Genomic DNA, 18,384 nt, shown 5'->3' with positions numbered 1-18,384 from the left:
CTCGCGTCGCCCCGTCCGGGCCCGCGACATTCCACCGTGCCCCTCCGCGCATTCCAACTGCAAACAAAGAGTTCCTTGCCCCCCTCCCCCACTTTTCCCGGTCCCACTTCCTGAGAGATGTAGTAGCAGCTGCCCAAACTGCCCCTCGGCCTCCCTTCGTCTCCGGTCGTTGGGTCTCCACCTCCAGGGACAGTTAGCACCAGCACCACCCTCCCCCTCCGGCGCCCTAGAGATCCCTGCGCAGGCACCCCCGTTCCTCTCGCACGCAGCGCTCCGCCCCTCCCGGAAAGTAGATCCGGCCAGGCAGACAAAAGTTTGGGAGAGAAGTTCGGTCTGTGCTGAGTGTGAGACTGAGGGGGGCGGGGGCCGGGGAGAGTGGGGCGGCTGGGCGAGTGGACGCGTGAACAGACTGACCTGCGGATGGGACAGCCGCGGCCGTAGGCCCTTCTAGCCCCGCTTAATCCCTGATGCGCGGGGGGAAGCAGCCCCTCTCGCTGGGGGATGCTGCGGGATTCCCGGTACCGGGCATCTGGGCCGCCCGCTGACCCCCTGTGCCTACCCCGTGCCCCCGGGGAACCGGAGTCCGGCCGCTGGAAAAGAGAAGCGGCCGCCGAGAAGCTGCAGGGTGCCCGGCGGGGAGGGGGCTGGAGGCCCCAGGCCCGAGGGCATGGAGCGGTTAGGGGAGAAAGCCAGTCGCCTGCTGGAGAAGTTAAGGCTCTCCGACTCCGGCAGCGCCAAGTTCGGCCGCAGAAAGGGTGAATCTAGCCGGTCTGGGTCTGATGGGACCCCCGGGCCGGGCAAGGGGCGTCTGAGTGGGTTGGGGGGGCCTAGGAAATCAGGGCCCCGTGGAGCTACTGGGGGACCTGGGGATGAGCCATTGGAGCCAGCCCGGGAGCAGGGCCCCCTGGACGCTGAGCGGAACCCGCGCGGCTCCTTTGAGGCGCAGCGCTACGAAGGCTCCTTCCCCGGGGGGCCGCCTCCCACCCGGGCCTTGCCTCTACCTCAGTCATTGCCCCCCGACTTTCGGCTGGAGACCACGGCCCCAGCTCTAAGCCCACGCTCCAGTTTCGCCAGTAGCTCAGCCAGCGACGCCAGCAAGCCGTCCAGCCCCCGGGGTAGCCTGCTGCTGGACGGGGCGGGGGCAGGCGGAGCCGGAGGTAGTCGACCCTGCAGCAATCGCACCAGCGGCATCAGCATGGGCTACGACCAGCGCCACGGCAGCCCCCTGCCCGCCGGGCCCTGTCTGTTTGGCCCACCCTTGGCTGGGGCTCCAGCGGGGTATTCCCCTGGAGGGGTGCCGTCCGCCTACCCGGAGCTCCACGCCGCCCTGGACCGATTGTGTGCTCACCGGCCCGCGGGGTTCGGCTGCCAGGAAAGCCGCCACTCCTATCCCCCGGCCCTGGGCAGCCCCGGAGCTCTAGCCGGGGCCGGAGTGGGAGCGGCAGGGCCCTTGGAGAGACGCGGGGCGCAACCCGGACGACACTCAGTGACCGGCTACGGGGACTGCGCCGCGGGCGCCCGATACCAGGATGAGCTAACAGCGTTGCTGCGCCTGACGGTGGGCACGGGTGGGCGAGAAGCCGGCGCCCGCGGGGAACCCTCGGGGATTGAGCCGTCGGGTCTCGAGGAACCGCCAGGTCCTTTCGTTCCAGAGGCCGCCCGGGCCCGGATGCGGGAGCCGGAGGCCAGAGAGGATTACTTCGGTGAGTGAAAGAAGTGGTCAGGGACGGGACAGGACGGGACCCATCACCGCCTTCCTTTCCTCACTGCCCCGACGGCCCAAATTGCCGGCGCCGGCAAGTCGGAGGCGGAGACGCGGAGCTAGAAGAGAGGCAAGAGGGATTTCCCCTTCCCACCAGGTCTCAAACGGACCGTGGGCCCCTTATTCCTGTTACACTCAACCCCCTGATTATCTCGTGAGTCCCAGTTGAAGCTTTGGAGCCTCCGTTTTTCGCGGTAGGAGGCCTCGTGGGGAGGGGACCAAGTGGGGAGTGAGAGCATCTCCCCATCCTACTCCCCCCTTGGCGGCGGTGCCCCGGCAGGCTTCTGCGCGCCGCGCCCCTACCCGGGCCCAAGCTCCGCCCGCAGGAATTCGGGGAATGCGCGGGTGGGGGGCGGGGCGGGCAGGCCGCGTGCGTGCCGGCTCCTGCCCGGGCGCTCCAGGTGCCCGCGGGCGGGGCTGGCCGCGCGGCGCGCGGGGCGGAGGGTGGGGTGAGGTGGGGCGGGGTGGGGGTGCTGCTTGCTAACACGCGCGGAGCTGTGGCGGGGGGCGGGGAAGTGGAGCCTGGGAGAGAGGGTGAAGCTCTCGGGGACGGAAAGCAGTGACCCTGCTGTTGGCTTGTCCGGGTCATGCTGGCTTGTTGGGTGCCTGAGCATTTAAGCAGAGACCTGGTGGGTCTATTTACCCCATCCTCCCCATCCTCCGGGGAAGTCAGGGCAGAAGCCATGACCACCTGGACACCAGCATCCCTAGCAGGTTAACGACCCTGTGTAACTGCCAGAAATAACCTGGCCTTCGGTTTGGTCCACAACCTGCTCAGAATTCAGGCTAGAAACAGCACGTTAGTTTCTGCCTCTGTTAAGAAAACCTGGTCGCTCTGTCTCCCACACGCAATTACCTTTAAGGAGTCTTTTTTAAAGATTTTATTTATTTATTTATTAAGATTTTATTTATTTATTTGACAGAGAGAAATTACAAGTACACTGAGAGGCAGGCAGAGAGAGAGAGAAGGAAGCAGGCTCCCTGCCGAGCAGAGAGCCTGACGCGGGACTCGATCCCAGGACCCTGAGATCATGACCTGAGCCGAAGGCAGCGGCTCAACCCACTGAGCCACCAAGGCGCCCCAAGATTTTATTTATTTTTTTGACACAGAGAGAGAACACAAGCAAGGGGAATGGGAGAGGGAGTGGGGAGTCTGAGCCCGATGTGGGGCTCCATCCCAGGTACTTGAGATCATGAGGGAGCCAAAGGCAGAGGCTTAACGACTGAGCCACCCAGGCACCCCACGTTTAAGGAGTTTTGATTGATTATATGTCTCAGCTACCAGGGGATATTAGGATTTTTTTTTTAATATTTTATTTATTTATTTGACAGAGAGAGACCACAAGTAGGCAGAGAGGGAGGCAGAGAGGGAGGGAAGCAGGCTCCCCGCTGAGCAGAGAGCCTGATGCGGGGCTTGATCCCAGGTCCCTGAGATCATGACCTGAGCCAAAGGCAGAGGCCTAACCCACTGAGCCACCCAGGCGCCCCAGATATTAGGATCTTGAAGGATCTTTTTAGCTAAGACCCACAGCCACCAATTTGTTATAGAAAGAAATGCTAATGCAGTGGGAGGAAAAACAATGGAAGGCCTTGGGCTTATCCTCTCCTTTCCCATCATCCGTGTTCCTGCCCTGGACCTCGTGCCCTAGACCACCTCTATGGCTAGAAATGTGGACAGGGAGAGGAACCTAGCCGGGGAGGGCAGATTGAGGCAGAAGTTGAGAGGTAGCAGGGCTGCAGGCTTAAAGGGCCCTTCCTTCCCCGGGTCAACCCCTATCCTCCCATCCTAAGAGAGGAAAGCCTAAAGTAGATGATGCTTTGGTTAAGGGACAGGATCCCTTTAGCAGTTTCTTTTGGAGCCCATAAGAAGTGGCGGTTGAGGGGAAGGAAGTCTCTTGGGCCAAGCCATCAGAGTGAGAAGGAAGAAAGGAGCTTGGACAGAGTGCAATAAAAGGGCAGGGAGAACCTAGGCGTGGATATGCTGGGTTAGAGGAGGCCAGGCAGGCATGCCTGAGCAGTTTGCGCCTGTCTTCCCATAATGTCCAAGGCTTCCTAAAGAAATGGTTCTGATGGGCCCCCCTGGCATGGTGATCTTGGTTCACTCTTTTGGGCATTTTGACCCCAGAAGTAGAGGCTGCTTCTCCCCGAGAGTTAGGTTGTCTCCTCTGACAGAATTCTCAGCCTGACTGTACCCTTCTACTCTGGCCCTTAGTTCGGGGCCCTCTTTCTTGGCTACAGCCTTGCCCAGCTGCCAGAGGGTGGGAACAGGACAGGCCTGGGCCCATCAGTCACTGCAGCTGCTGCACGGGCTCCGAAGCCCCTGGGCAAAGACTGGGATGGGCCCCAGCAGGCAAGGAGTATGGCAGTGTGCCGAGGGGGAGAGGTGGGGCGGGTGAGGCGGGCCCCGTTGGGATCTGCTCCCCAAAGACAGGCCCTAGCCCTCACTCATGGGCCTGGAATTGGGGAGTGGAGGGAGGAAAGAACACACCCAGGAAAGGAGGGTGCCAGAGCCAGGTGTATGTATTTGGCAGGGGTGGGGGGCTGTCAGGGAAGAGCAGTTCAGCTCTATCCATCCCATGATAGATTTCAGGGAGACCTTAGGGATTCTGTCACCCTTCCCCCACCTTCCTGTGCAACCTCCAGTCCCTGAAACACACCCTACATTCTTAGCAGCCACCTCCCCACAGGAGTCATGCTCACATGGTCCGCTCTGCCCAGGGCCCTCTGCTGAGCCATATCCTTCTTTCCATCCTTGGAAGCCTCGAGGTGTGGAGCAGTAAGAAGTCATTTTGTAGCTATATGGCAGCTCATTTTACGGATGGGGAAACCGAGGTCCCAGAGAGGCTGTCTAGACCTGGCCTGCTTTCTCTGGGAGTCTGCTCCTGGGCCATTATGGACTGGCACCTCTCTTTGTCCTAACACAGTGCAACAGGGGTCAAACCCTTGCCTGTTAGTCTTGTCTCCCTGACAGAATCTGCACATTTGAAAGTCAAGGATCATATCTTTGACTCTCTCCAATTTTGCACAGTATCAGGCACTGTATTTTTGCTAGGCACAAAATAGATGCTCAGAAAGTATCTGTTGATTAATCAGTAAACAATGATGGGTCTGCTCAGCCAAGACCTTGCCGCATCCCATTTCTTGTTCTCCTCTCTTCCCAGGAGAGAGCCCGTGAAAGGAAGGCTGGGACTGGTGGTCCTCTGGAACAATCGGGAAAGAGCAGTCAAGAAAGATCCCAAATCCCTGTTTTGAGCTGGGGGTGTGTGGGATATGATGCTGACAACGTCTTCTCTCCCCTCAGGTACCTGTATTAAATGCAACAAAGGCATCTATGGGCAGAGCAACGCCTGCAAGGCCCTGGACAGCCTCTACCACACCCAGTGCTTTGTCTGCTGCTCCTGTGGTGAGTGTATCCCCTAGGCCTTGTGCAGGGGGCGGGCTGAGGCCTCAAGCATGTCCCACAAGCATACACCCTCAGAAGTGCCTAGGGAAAGCAGAGCTTGTGCCTCTTCGGTCCGTCCCGCACCCATGTGTCTGGATGCCCACTGTTGCCCGCCTTCCCTCCTCTGCTATACCTGGCTCTCCGGCCCCCATGTTGCGTCTGCGTTCTGGAGTCAGCCCTCCCTTCCTCCATTGAGCCTCTTTTCCTCCTCTCTGTTCCTCCCTCTTTCTTCTGCTTCCTTGCTTGCCCAGCCTGGACTCCAGCCCAGCCTCGGCCTCTCCTTGGTGGGGTTTGGTCCTGGACAGTCTGAGTTGCCTGGGGCGACAGTGAAAGACTGGAATGTGGGAAGGGTGGGGGTGGGCTGGGGGAGTGGGGAGCCATGGGGGGCCGAGAGAGGGGTTTTCTCTTGGCTGGTCAGAGTTCAGCCACCTCACTGGAGTGCAGGCCACAGGGCCATGCCAAGCTGATGACATCACGCTCCAGGAATGCCCGCCACTGTTAGCTCAGGAGGCCCGCCTTGGGGGGGGGGTGTGTGCTCCCAGCAGCCTTAACTCCCCAGCCCTTCCCTCACCTCCCTCATTACCCCTCCCCACTGCTTGCCCACTCTTGATTCCTTTGCTAAACCTTTAATCTCTTATCTCTGCCTGTCTGACTCCAGCACTCAGCTTTTCTGTGCCCCTACTCCAGCCACCACCACCACTGCCAGCCCCCACCTCTGCCTGATTCTCTTGGGTTCATCCATCTGTCTGTCTTGTGTATAGGGCCTTTTCTGGGTGTGTCTCTTTCCCTCTCTGTACCCCCGCCGTGTCTCCTGAGTCTCTAAGTCAGCTTTTCCAAACTTCTGGTAGGAGGTAGAAGAGATTTTGATCAGAAGAGGGCAGAGGAGGTGGCCAGCTCGCCCCTTTCTCCACCTTGGGTCTCACTCCTCCCCTCTCCCTGACAATTTAGACACTTTGGAGCAGTTCCTAAGTGTTGGTCACATGCCTTGTCTGCTCACAGAAGATCCTGGATTCTCTGGGTTTCTCTGAGCTTGGGGGAGCTGCCTTGTGCAGCGGGAAAGGGAACTGACTTTGCTCCTGAGAAGAGCACTTTGTCTCCAACAGTAATGCCAATATTTCCGAACCTCTACTGAGCCTGTCCCTGGAAGAAGACAGACAGGGCTAGGATAGCAGGAAGGCTATACACAGGCAAAGAGGCCCCTAGGTTGAAAGGTCCCAGAGGGCAAGGTCTATAATAAAGCAAACACCTCCATGGGCATTGTACAGTACCTTATTCCCAGCTCCTTTACCTCGTACCCCAGCCTTGGGTTGGGTCCCCCAACCCCCACCCCTGGGTGACTCCCTGTGCCCTGGAGAGGAAGGCATTCATTGAGGGAGGGTAGAATCTTAGAAAACTGTTGAGGTGAGAACTGGAGAAACAGTGAGCAGAGGAGAGGGGAAGTTTGCAGGAATGAGACCAAAGTAAATTGGAATCACATCAGATGGGATTTTTGTGTAGAGAGGGAGGACACACAGCAGTGAGGAGCACTGGCACTAAGGTCCAGATTAAATACGTCATCCTACATTGGAGAGCAGTGTCCCCGAGGCGGGGACGCCCTGTATGTGGACACTGGGATGGCTCCAGTCTCTTGTCTGCTGCTCGTAGGGCGAACTTTGCGCTGCAAGGCTTTCTACAGCGTCAATGGCTCCGTGTACTGTGAGGAAGATTATCTGGTGAGTGAGGGGTCCCCTGGGCCTGGAATTGGCTCTCATACCGGGACCTTTCTTGGTGGCCCATTGGGGTTGCACCCGTCAGGTCCTTCTCTGCTTGTAATATCCTCCTTTGGTTCTTTCTTTCTCCCTAGTTTTCAGGGTTTCAGGAGGCAGCTGAGAAATGCTGTGTCTGTGGTCACTTGATCTTGGAGAAGGTAAGCAAAGTGTCTTCAACTGCGACTCTCTGTGAGGCTGAGTGACTGAGGGGTAGAACCAGGGGCTAAGTGGGTACTGAGAAAAGGGGGAGGGAGGAACTGCATCACTGTGAGTGGCTTTCTTCCCATTCTTCCCCAGAGCAGCTATTTGTAGTGCCTTCCCTCTGTTGGTTGGGTCAGCACCCCTAATCCTGCCATTCCCACAGCCTCTGTGATCTGGTCCCTGCCTATTCCTGCAGTCACAGCCAAGCTAGGAGTGTGGGGTCCCAGGTCTTAATCCCCTTCCTGCTACTGGCTGGGATCAGTTAGAACTCAGGGTTGTTGTTTTTCCGTAAGCAAGGGGAATAGGATTTGAGCAGTGGTCAAGCCTAGCAGATCACCTGGGAAGAAGTAAAGAAAATAACCAGTGCCTGGGTTGTCATCGGAGACTGTGATGAAAACCTCTGGGGTGAGGCCCAGGCACCGATGGGTTTTACAAGCTCCCTGGGTGAGAACCACTGGCCTGGATGTTCTCTAAGACTGTGTTCAATGTTTCTGCCTCTATTTTAAGCATCCTTTGGGCGCCTCAGATTACAGAGCATTGTTCTGGGAGGAGAGCGGGGAGTTGGAGGAGTTTGGGGGGCTTCCAAGGAGCACCATGGGTAGCTAGAGAATGAGACTGGAGGGAGACTGATCATCTTCCCACCCCGTGAGCCAGATCCTGCAGGCTGTGGGGAAGTCCTATCACCCGGGCTGCTTCCGGTGCATCGTTTGCAACAAGTGTCTGGACGGCATCCCCTTCACCGTGGACTTCTCCAACCAGGTGTATTGCGTCACTGACTACCACAAGTGAGTCTGCCCCCTGGGGGTGTGGTGTGGGACTGGCCTCTGGGTTCCCCAGCCTCAACTCATCTCTGCCCTCTCTTCTTCAGAAATTATGCTCCTAAATGTGCGGCCTGCGGCCAACCCATCCTCCCCTCAGAGGTCAGTATGCCGGGGTTCTCCTGTGGGGCAGCCAATGCTGCTGCCCCTGGGAAGGGGGTGGGGACATATGGGCCTGGCTTCCCGCGGGAGGCGGTGGTGCTGAGGAATGTGCTCTGCGAAGATTCCCGTGTGACTCTGCTCTCAGGGTCACCATCCTGACCCTGACATCCGGGCCTGGACATTTCTGACAGCCTCACTGGGCCCAGGCTTCATCCAGTCTGTCCCAGGCCATAGGAGGAAGCTTTTCTTCAAGGTCAGAGTCAGCAGATCCCAGATGTAGGGGCTAGAAAAAGGTGGGAAGAATCCTCAGGGCTGGTAGGAAGATGTCAGCAATGATTTATTCTGTGTGTGCTACGTGTTGGCCTGGGGAGAGAATCTGAAAGCCAACAAGGAACCAGACCCTACTGGAACTCCTTGTCCCCAGCTTAGCTTACTTTACTTAGACTGCCGGCCCCTTTTCCCTCCCTACAGCTCGGAGAGGTAGGTAAGGCCAGAGCTGCTGGACAGAGGGAAGACTGAGAGGACAGGCCTTCCTGGAGGCAGTATCAAGGAAGGGGAGGGGGGAAAGTTCTAGTAGGATTTCCAAAGGCCATCTGAAAGCTACAGGTAATTGCAGAGAGTTCTTCCTGGAGGCCTTTGAATGATCTTCACATTGGGCTGGGAAGGGGCCCAGGGGAGGGCCGAACTGGGGTTGTCATTCTACACTCATCCCATGGGGGCCTACATCATTTCAGGGCTGTGAAGACATTGTGAGGGTGATATCCATGGACCGAGATTATCACTTTGAGTGCTACCACTGTGAGGTGAGTGTGAGGAGCCAGGGCTCCTGGAGGAGAATCTGGAGAGGGAATGGGGCTGGGGAGGAGGCATGTCGCTGGACTGCTCAAGTCTGTGGGAGCGGTCTACAGCGTGGAAACCAGGACCCATCTCCAGTATCTCTGCCCTCCTTCATCCACTCTGTCTGGTCCTGGGTGTTTAGTCCTTTCTGCATCTGGCTTTCCCCAAGGTGAGCCTGAACTGGGGACTCCTGGTAACCACTGCAAATGGGAGTCCGCCTCATTATTTCCGCTGTAGCAGCGACACCTGCTGTCCAGCTGAGGTATTTTCTCGGGCTTCTACTCGGAGGCCATCACCTCCAACCAGCCCCACCATTCTTCCAGTCTACGAGGGGGCTGGTGTGGATCAGCACAGTCTCCCAACATGTCCCAGTGCCCGGGCGGAGGTGAACTAGGTGTCCTTCTTCCCTAGGACTGCCGGATGCAGCTGAGTGATGAAGAAGGCTGCTGTTGCTTCCCTCTGGATGGGCACTTGCTCTGCCACGGCTGTCACATGCAACGGCTCAGTACCCGACAGCCCCCTGCCAGTTATATCTGAACTGCGGTCTGTGCTGCTGCCTTTGCTGCCCCTGGCAAATCCCTCTGGCCAGAGGGCCCCTCTGAGGCCAGCCGAGGCAAGGAATGCACTCCCAGGCCAGGCAGAAGAGTCCTCTGGGGAGGGCCCCAGGGGCCAGAGACCCAAAGATACAACATTCCAGATGGACTGTGGAGAAGGAAACTTCCAATTGCCATGGGGGGGCGGGTGTGACTGGCTTTCTTTCCATGTGCGCAGCCTGTGCTGTAGCATATACTCAGGCATGCACAGGCAGGTTCCAGGACTTTCTAAAGGTCTGATTCTAGTCCGTTTCTCTAGTACCATTTATGCATAAGCCAAACAACGTTCTGGCTTTGGGTTACAGAAAGAGAGGACACCATGAACCCGCCTCACTCTGACACCCATCACGTGGGTCAGATACGGGGTCAGCAGGTTCTTACCACAATGTCTTATCTCTGTATCTAGATGAAGAGGTGGAAACTGGACTTTATTAACAACTCATTAGTTGTTTCTTGGCCACCTTCTCTCTAAGGACCAGGAGAGCTGCTCAGCCCCGTGAAGGAAGGGGGGTAGCTCGTGTGGACCTGCTGCCTGTGTTGCCTGTGTCTCAGGGACTCACGTGGGCCTGGGAAGGCTGGGTGGGTGGCTGTCCTGGGTTCCTCTTCTCCTCAGCTTGGGGACGTGACAAGAGAGTCTTTGGGGTAGAGGGCCAGGCGTGCCATGCAGGGAGCCTCAGGCCCAGCCACGCACCCAGGTGCAGGCGCATGGAGACTTCCAGCCCACTGTGTACACAGGCACACTCAGACACACACTTGCTCCCTCACTCCCTTCTTCTCAGGTCACTGTCACCCACATTCCCTCACAGTCGCTCACTGCTCCAGACCTGCCACCCCGCAGAGGGACCTAGTGTTCCAACCAGTGCAGCTCCCAAGCCCTGAGGCTCCAGGGAACCAGAGGGGCAACACATTTTGACATGGTTTTAGTCCACTTGGCTAAAATTGGTCCCTTCAAGCCAATCCAAGACTTACTTACTTTCAGTTTACTTCACCAGTTTTTTGTGTGTTTTTTTTTTTTTTTTAATGATTTATTGAAAATCCGGGGACAGGACCTATGGGCAGAAAGAGCTGCGAAAGTTTACGTCACTTAATGACAAGTTTGCCAAAACTGCGGTTCCCTTTGGCGTGTTTTTACAGCCATTTAGTGTTGTGGTTTTTTTTATATTTTGGGTGTTCTAAGAATTTTTATCTATTCATCCAACAGTAGTTCTGAATCATTGTCAACAAAATAAATTTATCAAATTTGCAGCACTTTGTAAATGATATTTTTTCCTAAGTTTATGGAAAACGTTACCTATGTTATCTACTTTTCAGACACCTTTCGAAAAAGTTTAAAGTAGCTAGCAATAAATATAATTGGCACAGACATTTTGTGTATCATTTTTTGTGTTTCTTAATATTCCTTTACAAATTAGATACCTTGGAAAAGTTAATGGAGCTCTTATGATTTTGGTGCTTTGGCCTAACTTCTACATTCCTACTATAAAAAATGCCCATAAATTCTAAACAATTGAACAAGCATGTAGCATAATCAGTTGACTAACACTTAAAAGATTACACAGACAAGAACAATAAAAAGTGAAAGCATGAGTCTACTAAATCCTTTTGAAATGCTGCAGATTTGATAAATATTTATTTGAGACTAATTGTCTCTGGGTGACTTGGTTTTAGGCAAATTAATCTGATAATCTTTGATCCTTAGTCTTCATTCTCTGTCACTTAGTTTCATCCTGGAAACGGTGACTCATGGGAACAACAATCCCACATTTAGGGGGTTTCTAAGGTGGCCTGTGTCAGCCAAGCTGGGGTCGCGGAAAAGAGGCCTGTGCATGAGAGTATGATCTAGAGAAAGAGCTCACATTCATACCACTGAGTACTGGAGGGATGCACTTTTGGGCGAGATAAATGTTCTGAAATTGGTCTACAGCTGGGATTTCTTCTGAATTATTATTATTAAATAAGTGAATACAAAGACCGTGACTGGGCAGTTTTCTCACCGGGCCACTCCAGGCCTGGGAAATCCAGGCAAGCACATAAAGCCTTATATCCACCCTTTCTTTGACTCTTGGGAGACTTGTCCACTCCAACCCTGCATTTCAATCTCTGACTTCAGCCTTGCATCTGTTGCTGACTGGCTGATTCCTTTCTGGGTCTATGCTCATCTATGCAAGCCCTGGAGCTTCCCAAGACTGTTCTTGCTCCCGGGGCTACTCTCTCCCTCCTTCCCACGGAAAAACAAGTGCTAACATCTGTTGGGGACAGGCCCAGGGAGGGCAGGCCATGGAGAAGAGCAGCCCCAGCCACCCCTCATCATCACAGGCAGGCTTCCAAGTGTACCCTGCACCGCAAGAGTTTGTCTTCTTGCTGTTCACTGGGACACTGCTCGTCCTTAGTCATGCTGTTTCATATCTACAGCTGATAGATTCCTGGGGTGCTGCAAAGGGTACAGTAATAAGTAGACCTTGTTTGGCCAACTAAGCACCCGATTTTCATCAACAGCCACTAGGCCTGAGATGGGGAAAGGGGGAAATGGAAGAATTACAGATCCATTTCGTGTTTCTAGATGAGAGTTGCAGTATGGGGTGTGGGGAGGGCAGGCTTTCACAGCCGACGTCAGCCATGGGCTCTGCTCAGCCTGTTCAGCACAGGCCTGAATGCGGTTTGTGAGGAACAAGGCTGGTGGTGGTTCTCTCTTTTTGCCTCACTCCTTAGACACCTGTTTCCCCCTTCACCACCTGGCGCTCCCTAGGCGGGGGAAACGATAAGATTCCATTTGTAATCAAGCTGGAGACTGTCCTCAGTCAAGAAAGGAGAGAAAGCTGTTTTCAGGCACGTAAAGCCAGCTGGAGGAGGTCCTTGAGACTGTACCTATAAAGAAGGGCTAACAAGAGGGAAAACAGAATGGTAGAACTGAGACAAAAGGATTGGGAAACCCGGTGAGCAAAAAACATTTTGTTGTTTAGAAGGATCCAGACCCCAGAGTGGGCCTGGGGTCATTTGGAGCCCTAATGTTAGGGGACTTTACAAGGACAACCCCTGTCCTCTGCCTCTGCCATGGCAGTCATTGGTGTCGAGCTGTTGGGATATCCATACTAGGCCCTGGTTGTGAAGGACTGAGGTTGGACCTTGAAAACAAGAGCAAACTGTCACTGGGACGGATGGATTAGAGCAGTCTAGCTGGTTTTTGGAGAGTCGTCCAAGGCAGATTCTGTCCACCTAGGCTTCGAAAGGACAGCACTGCCCCATGTCAAGGAAGCCAGGGAGGAATCCAAGCAGGGAGACATGGCTTAGAACATCTGAAAGGACAGAACAGACTTAGAGCCAAGCAGGGTGTGACTTTAGAGAGAACCCAGTGACCTCATTTTACCAAATGAAGAAATAGTAACAGTGATAATGGCATTTACCCAAGGTCATGCAGCTGGAAAATGACTTTCCCGCTTTTGAAGACTAACAGCTTATTTCCCCTCTTCCCTCCCACCTCAGCTCTCATCCTCATCACAGGGACTCCCACAGCACAAGCAAACTGTAAATTAGATCAGCCCTTCATTATGATAAATAATTAGGGAAAGTTTTAATGGGAAAGCCAGGGAATCCAAGAGACATTAATGAAAACTTTGGTTCTTTTTAGTGCTTCCCCCACCCCCGGCCCGCTAATTTGAATTAGCAATAGTCTAAAAGACCTTTAAAAGCACACTAGGAGGGCGCCTGGGTGGCTCAGTGGGTTAAGCTGCTGCCTTGGCTCAGGTCGTGATCTCAGGGTCCCGCATCGGGCTCTCTGCTCAGCAGGGAGCCTGCTTCCTCCTCTCTCTCTCTGCCTGCCTCTCTGCCTACTTGTAATCTCTCTCTGTCAAATAAATAAATAAAATCTTAAAAAAAAAAAAAAAGCACACTAGGAGAAGCAAAGGATGGAGCACCTAGGTGGCTCAGTTGGTTAAGCATCTGCCTTAGGCTCAGGTCATGATCCTAGTGTCCCGGGATCAAGTCCCACATGGGGCTCCCTGTCAGCAGGGAGCCTGCTTTTCCCTCTCTCTGCCTGCCACTCCCCCTGCTTGTGCGTGCTCTCTCTCTGTGTCAAATAAGTCAATCAAATCTTAAAAAAAAAAAAACAGGGGTGCCTGGGTGGCTCAGTGGATTGACCCTCTGTCTTCGGCTCGGGTCACAATCTCGGGGTCCTGGGATTGAGCCCCACATCGGGCTCTCTGCTTAGCGGGGAGCCTGCTTCCCCCCACCCCCCGCCCCTGCCTGCCTCTCTGCCTACTTGTGATCTCTCTCTGTCAAATAAATAAATAAAGGGGCGCCTGGGTGGCTCAGTGGGTTAAGCCGCTGCCTTCGGCTCAGGTCATGATCTCAGGGTCCTGGGATCGAGTCCCGCATCGGGCTCTCTGCTCGGCAGGGAGCCTGCTTCCTCCTCTCTCTCTCTCTCTGCCTGGCTCTCTGCCTACTTGTGATTTCTCTCTGTCAAATAAATAAATAAAATCTTTAAAAAATAAATAAATAAATAAATAAATAAATAAATAAAATCTTTAAATTTAAAAAAAAAAAGCAAAGGAAAGACTCTGCAGGAGAGTCTCTGCCCTTGAGGAGGTCACGCTCTAGCCAGGGAGACAAGTACACACATAAAATGCCTTGAGAAGATTACAAGCAACATGTCACCAAGTGCAAAGTAATTGATTGTTACAAAGGAAAGACCTAATGCTTCAGGGGACCAATGACAGGGGGAGACTTTATTGGGCTTTCAATGTAGATCAGAAGGTGGCTGCCCCGAATGCATTCTTTGGCCTACTGGGAGTTATTTTTGATAATATCAATTTGAAACCTCGTTGAGGAGGGGGAAAATGCCAACTAACAAATGTAGAAAGAATGACACAATTGGGAGAACAGCATTTTGAGAACTTGAATACATGACTGATCCTGGCAGAGATTAATAATTGGAGTTATGACAAGAGAAACTGTTGGTGGACAGCTGGACATTGCCAAGTAACCTCTCAGTGCATGGTCTTGGCATCACTCATTTCCTGGAACAGGTCTTGGTGTCATTAACCAGCCTACCAGTTCTGGTGTGAAGCAAACATATAACCCCACAGTGTTATATAGTCTAGCTGCTCTGCTCCCTGCAGAGAGGTGTTAGAGTTAAGAGTTTACAGGCAGTGCTGGGAACAAAGTAAAGGATGCCAAGAGGAAGCAGCTAGATGCACCTAGAAAGGGAGGCATTCTGCAGGGCCACTGGCTAACTCTCTTCAGCAAGTCAGTATGATTTTTTTTCTTTTTTTAAAATTTAAATTCAATAAGCGTGTACCTTCAGCACAGGGCTCGGGTCATGATCCCAGTGTCCTGGGATCTAGCCCCACATCGGGATCCACTCCCCCTGCTTGTGTTCCCTCTCTCGCTGTCTCTTTCTGTCAAATAGGTGGATAAAATCTTTAAAAAACAATTAATTCAATTAGCCAACATATAGTACATCATTATTTTCAGAGGTAAGTTCAATAATTCATCAGTTGCATAGAACACCCAGTGCTCATCACGTTGTGTGCCCTCTTAATGCCCATCACCCAGTTACCCCATACCCCTACCCACCTCCCCTCCAGCAACCCTCAGCTTGTTTTCAAATCCGTATGATTTTTTTTTCTTTTTAAAAGACTTTGTTTATTTATTTGACAGCAAGAGAGATCACAAGTAGGCAGAGATGCAGGCAGGGGATGGTGGGGGAAGCAGGCTCCCCACTGAGCAGAGAGCCCAATGCAGGGCTCAATCCCAGGACCTTGAGATCATGACCTGAGCTGAAGGCAGAGGCTTAACCTGCTGAGCCACTCAGGTGCCCCCCAAATCCGTATGATTTTCAAAAAATGCAAAACTGCTAGATTGGAGAGACTTAAGCTATCTAATAACGATACAATCCGGGGTCCTAGATTCCCTCTGGGTGACTCAGTCCATTAATCGTCTGCCTTCGGATCAAGTCTTGATCTCTGGGTCCTGGGATCGAGCACCGCACCTGGTTTCCTGCTCCTTGGGAAGCCTGTTTCTTTCTCTCCCACTCCCCCTGCTTGTGTTCCTTCTCTTGCTGTGTGTCTGTCAAAAAAATAAATAAAATAAAAAAGATATTTGGAGGGGCACTTGGGTGGCTCAGTTAAGCATCTGCCTTCGGCTCAGGTAATAATCCCTAGGTCCTGGAATTGAGCCCCGTTTTGGGCTTCCTGCTCTGCCTTCCGCTCCCCCTGCTTGTACTCTCTCTCTCTCTCTCTGTCAAATAAATAAATAAATTCTGAAAAAGGAAAAAAAAGATATTTGGAGTCAACTGGAAAATTTTTTATATGGACAGGGAATTAGATGAAGTGAGAATTTACTGAGATGGAAAGGTCAAAATCATTAACAAAATGCCAGTTCTGAAACCAGTACAGGGGACTTGTATTTTGTTTTCACAATGTCTATATATGTATAGAAAAAAAAAAGAACTGAAAGGATATGCATTAAGGTGTTAACAGTGGTGATCTCTGAGTGAGAGAGTCTGTTTTATTGTTGTTGGCCTACATTTTCTATTTTTATACAATGCACGTGTCCTGCCTCTGTAGTAATAATAAGCTGTTGCAAATAAAATAACTGGTTGCCAACATTTACAATTCAGGAGATTTCACATAAAAATCTGGATATTGTATACGAAGAATGGGGTTTCTAAGGTTTTTTGAATAATCAAAAGATTTATCACCCTCCCCCCCCACCCCACCCCCGGCCCAGTGTCCAAAGGCAGCAACTAGTTGGAACCAAGTGATGTCTGCTCCTTTATTGAATGTATTGTCTCCTTCCATTTGTCACAGTCCCTACCACTGTGTGTGCTTCCCAGCCTGCTTACCTGCCTGGCTGCTGTAGACTTTTGATGATTTCTATGATCCTGATAGGCTCTCCATCCACAGAGCCTCCCATTAATAATCATTTGAAGGTTATCAATAAATTAGTTTTGAAATGCTGCCCAAGAAAAACATCCATTCCAGAATGACCTATGGCTGGCTTTTTCATCGCTGTTGTTTTAAGATTTAATTTTTTGAGAGAGAGTGTGTGTGGAGGAAGGGGCACAGGGAGAGGGAGAATCTCAAGCAGACTCCCCACTGAGTGTGGAGCCCCATACAGGGCTCAATCTTGTGACCCTGAGATAATGGCCTGCACTGAAATCAAGAGTCAGATGCTTAATCGACTGAGCCACCTAAGCCCCCTATGCTTTTTTTTTTTTTAATAAGGCAACCCAGTCATGGGAAATCCAGCTGTAATACTTAATCTACTTAGCTACCATGGTTGCAAACTGTAAATTAGTTTAGCAAAATTTCTCTTTGCTAAATGGAATTTAGAAAGTGCGCTTAATTGCTAACTTCCTCAAGCTTTTGCCTTTTTTTTTTTTTTTTTTTTGCCATAACACCTTAATCTCAGGAGGCATTTCAAAATTCACAATGTATGTTCTTCCCAAGCATGAAACTCCAAATGCCCTTTGGTTGGTCTGTTTCTCCCCCTGGTTCTGTTACAGTTTTTAAAGGAGAAAATCTTTCATATGCAGCTCAGTATGAGACAGTGTCATCATCAGTTTAAAATCCAGAGAAATACTTTTATCAGCCTGGCCCATGTTTTCTCATTACAGCAGCACACTCAATCCTTATAACAAGAACTGCACACGTTGTGCCTCATGTCTAGCTTTTCAAAAATGACACTAGTCTTCTTCTGAATCAATTTCCTTTACTGTCTCATATTCCTTTGGTAAAAATTGTTTCAATCTGTCCCATTTTTTTGAGCCAAATTTCTTAGCTTCTCTTTGAGATCCAAAATGTCCTATCAGGCCTTATTTATATACTAGTTCACAATGGTGTCGTGTCTCAAAGTAAAACCAGGCTCATTTCAGTTTGTATAACAAATTTCCATGAAGAGACAGGCAACCCTTGGAGCTACGAGGGGGCTGGGTTTGAAATCCCCTTGGAATGGTTAAGCAATTGAAAAATGGCAAATTATGAACATTTGTTCTAAAATTTTCTTTTGATGTCATAGGTTGATTACATATTTTCTTTATCCACTTGTTTCCTCCTTAAATCATGTACTTACAATGGGCATGGAATTTCCTAGCTTAATCATCAATAGTTGTGTCTCTGAATACCTTCATTTTCCAGTGAACACCCTTGAAAATAATTCTAAAACCTCTTGACTGCCTGTAAATTTTATTCCTGAAACTGGTTTCTGGGTCCATAATATAAATATATTCTTGCTACTTGTCTTCGGTTACTTTCAAAGTGGTATGGCTCTTTTTCTTTTCCTTTCTTTTTTTAAAATTTTCTGAACAATTGCTCAGTTAAGTGTGGTTCCACAGTCCAACAGCTATTTTAACATCCTGGCTTTGAAACTGGTTATTTAAGCCTAAATTTTCCATGTGAGACCATATTCTACCTGAAAGTTTCCATTAGTTTGATAAATAGGATATGTACTAAATACTCACCTGAAATTTCTGTCTTTGTGGCACCATTTTGTTTCCCAGCTAGAGTGTGGGAGGCAGAGTCCTTGTAGGTGTTCTCAGCAAATCTCCGTTCTTCTCTGTAATTCTAAACAACGCAGCAAAGGAACATCCAAGTCTGAAAGGTTAAGCAAACTTTTTCTCAGGCTTCCATTTACATTTATCATCAAGTCAAAAACATACGCGTTCATATTTTTTGGATACTGGATCGAGAGCAATGTCTTCCAGAAAGTAGAACTAAATTGTGGGCAGGAGTTTGCCTAATTTATCTTTCTACGCCCTCCCCCCGCCCCCAATTCCCTGCAGGAATCTAGCTCAGGAATACTTCTGAGCATGTTCTTGGCTTTATCATTAAAGAACATTTAAGACGTGAGCGATTGTATTTTGCATATGGCATAGCAGAATGTG

At 51.5% G+C, this 18,384-nt stretch overlaps 1 protein-coding gene across 1 annotated transcript; it reads left to right on the top strand.

Annotated features, from left to right (window-relative positions):
- Nucleotides 1-325: 325 nt before the first annotated feature.
- Nucleotides 326-10,866, top strand: AJUBA (ajuba LIM protein). The gene is made up of 8 exons (XM_059372894.1): nt 326-1,703; nt 5,064-5,165; nt 6,849-6,916; nt 7,048-7,110; nt 7,808-7,938; nt 8,022-8,073; nt 8,808-8,876; nt 9,322-10,866. Exons 1-8 carry the CDS (start codon nt 668-670, stop codon nt 9,445-9,447), a joined length of 1,647 nt encoding a protein of 548 aa, XP_059228877.1. The 5' UTR covers nt 326-667; the 3' UTR covers nt 9,448-10,866.
- The last annotated feature ends 7,518 nt before the right edge of the window (nt 10,867-18,384 follow it).

Source organism: Mustela nigripes, chromosome 13 (genome assembly GCF_022355385.1).
Source record: "Mustela nigripes isolate SB6536 chromosome 13, MUSNIG.SB6536, whole genome shotgun sequence".
Taxonomy (NCBI): Eukaryota; Metazoa; Chordata; class Mammalia; order Carnivora; family Mustelidae; genus Mustela; species Mustela nigripes.
This window is presented reverse-complemented; position numbering and strand designations above follow the sequence as displayed.

Coding starts and splice junctions, on each gene's coding strand:
- AJUBA (XM_059372894.1), top strand. CDS start 668: ATGGAGCGGTTAGGGGAGAAAGCCAGTCGCCTGCTGGAGAAGTTAAGG. Junction 5,166..6,848: donor CTTTGTCTGCTGCTCCTGTG/GTGAGTGTATCC, acceptor TGCTGCTCGTAG/GGCGAACTTTGCGCTGCAAG. Junction 7,111..7,807: donor GTCACTTGATCTTGGAGAAG/GTAAGCAAAGTG, acceptor CCCGTGAGCCAG/ATCCTGCAGGCTGTGGGGAA.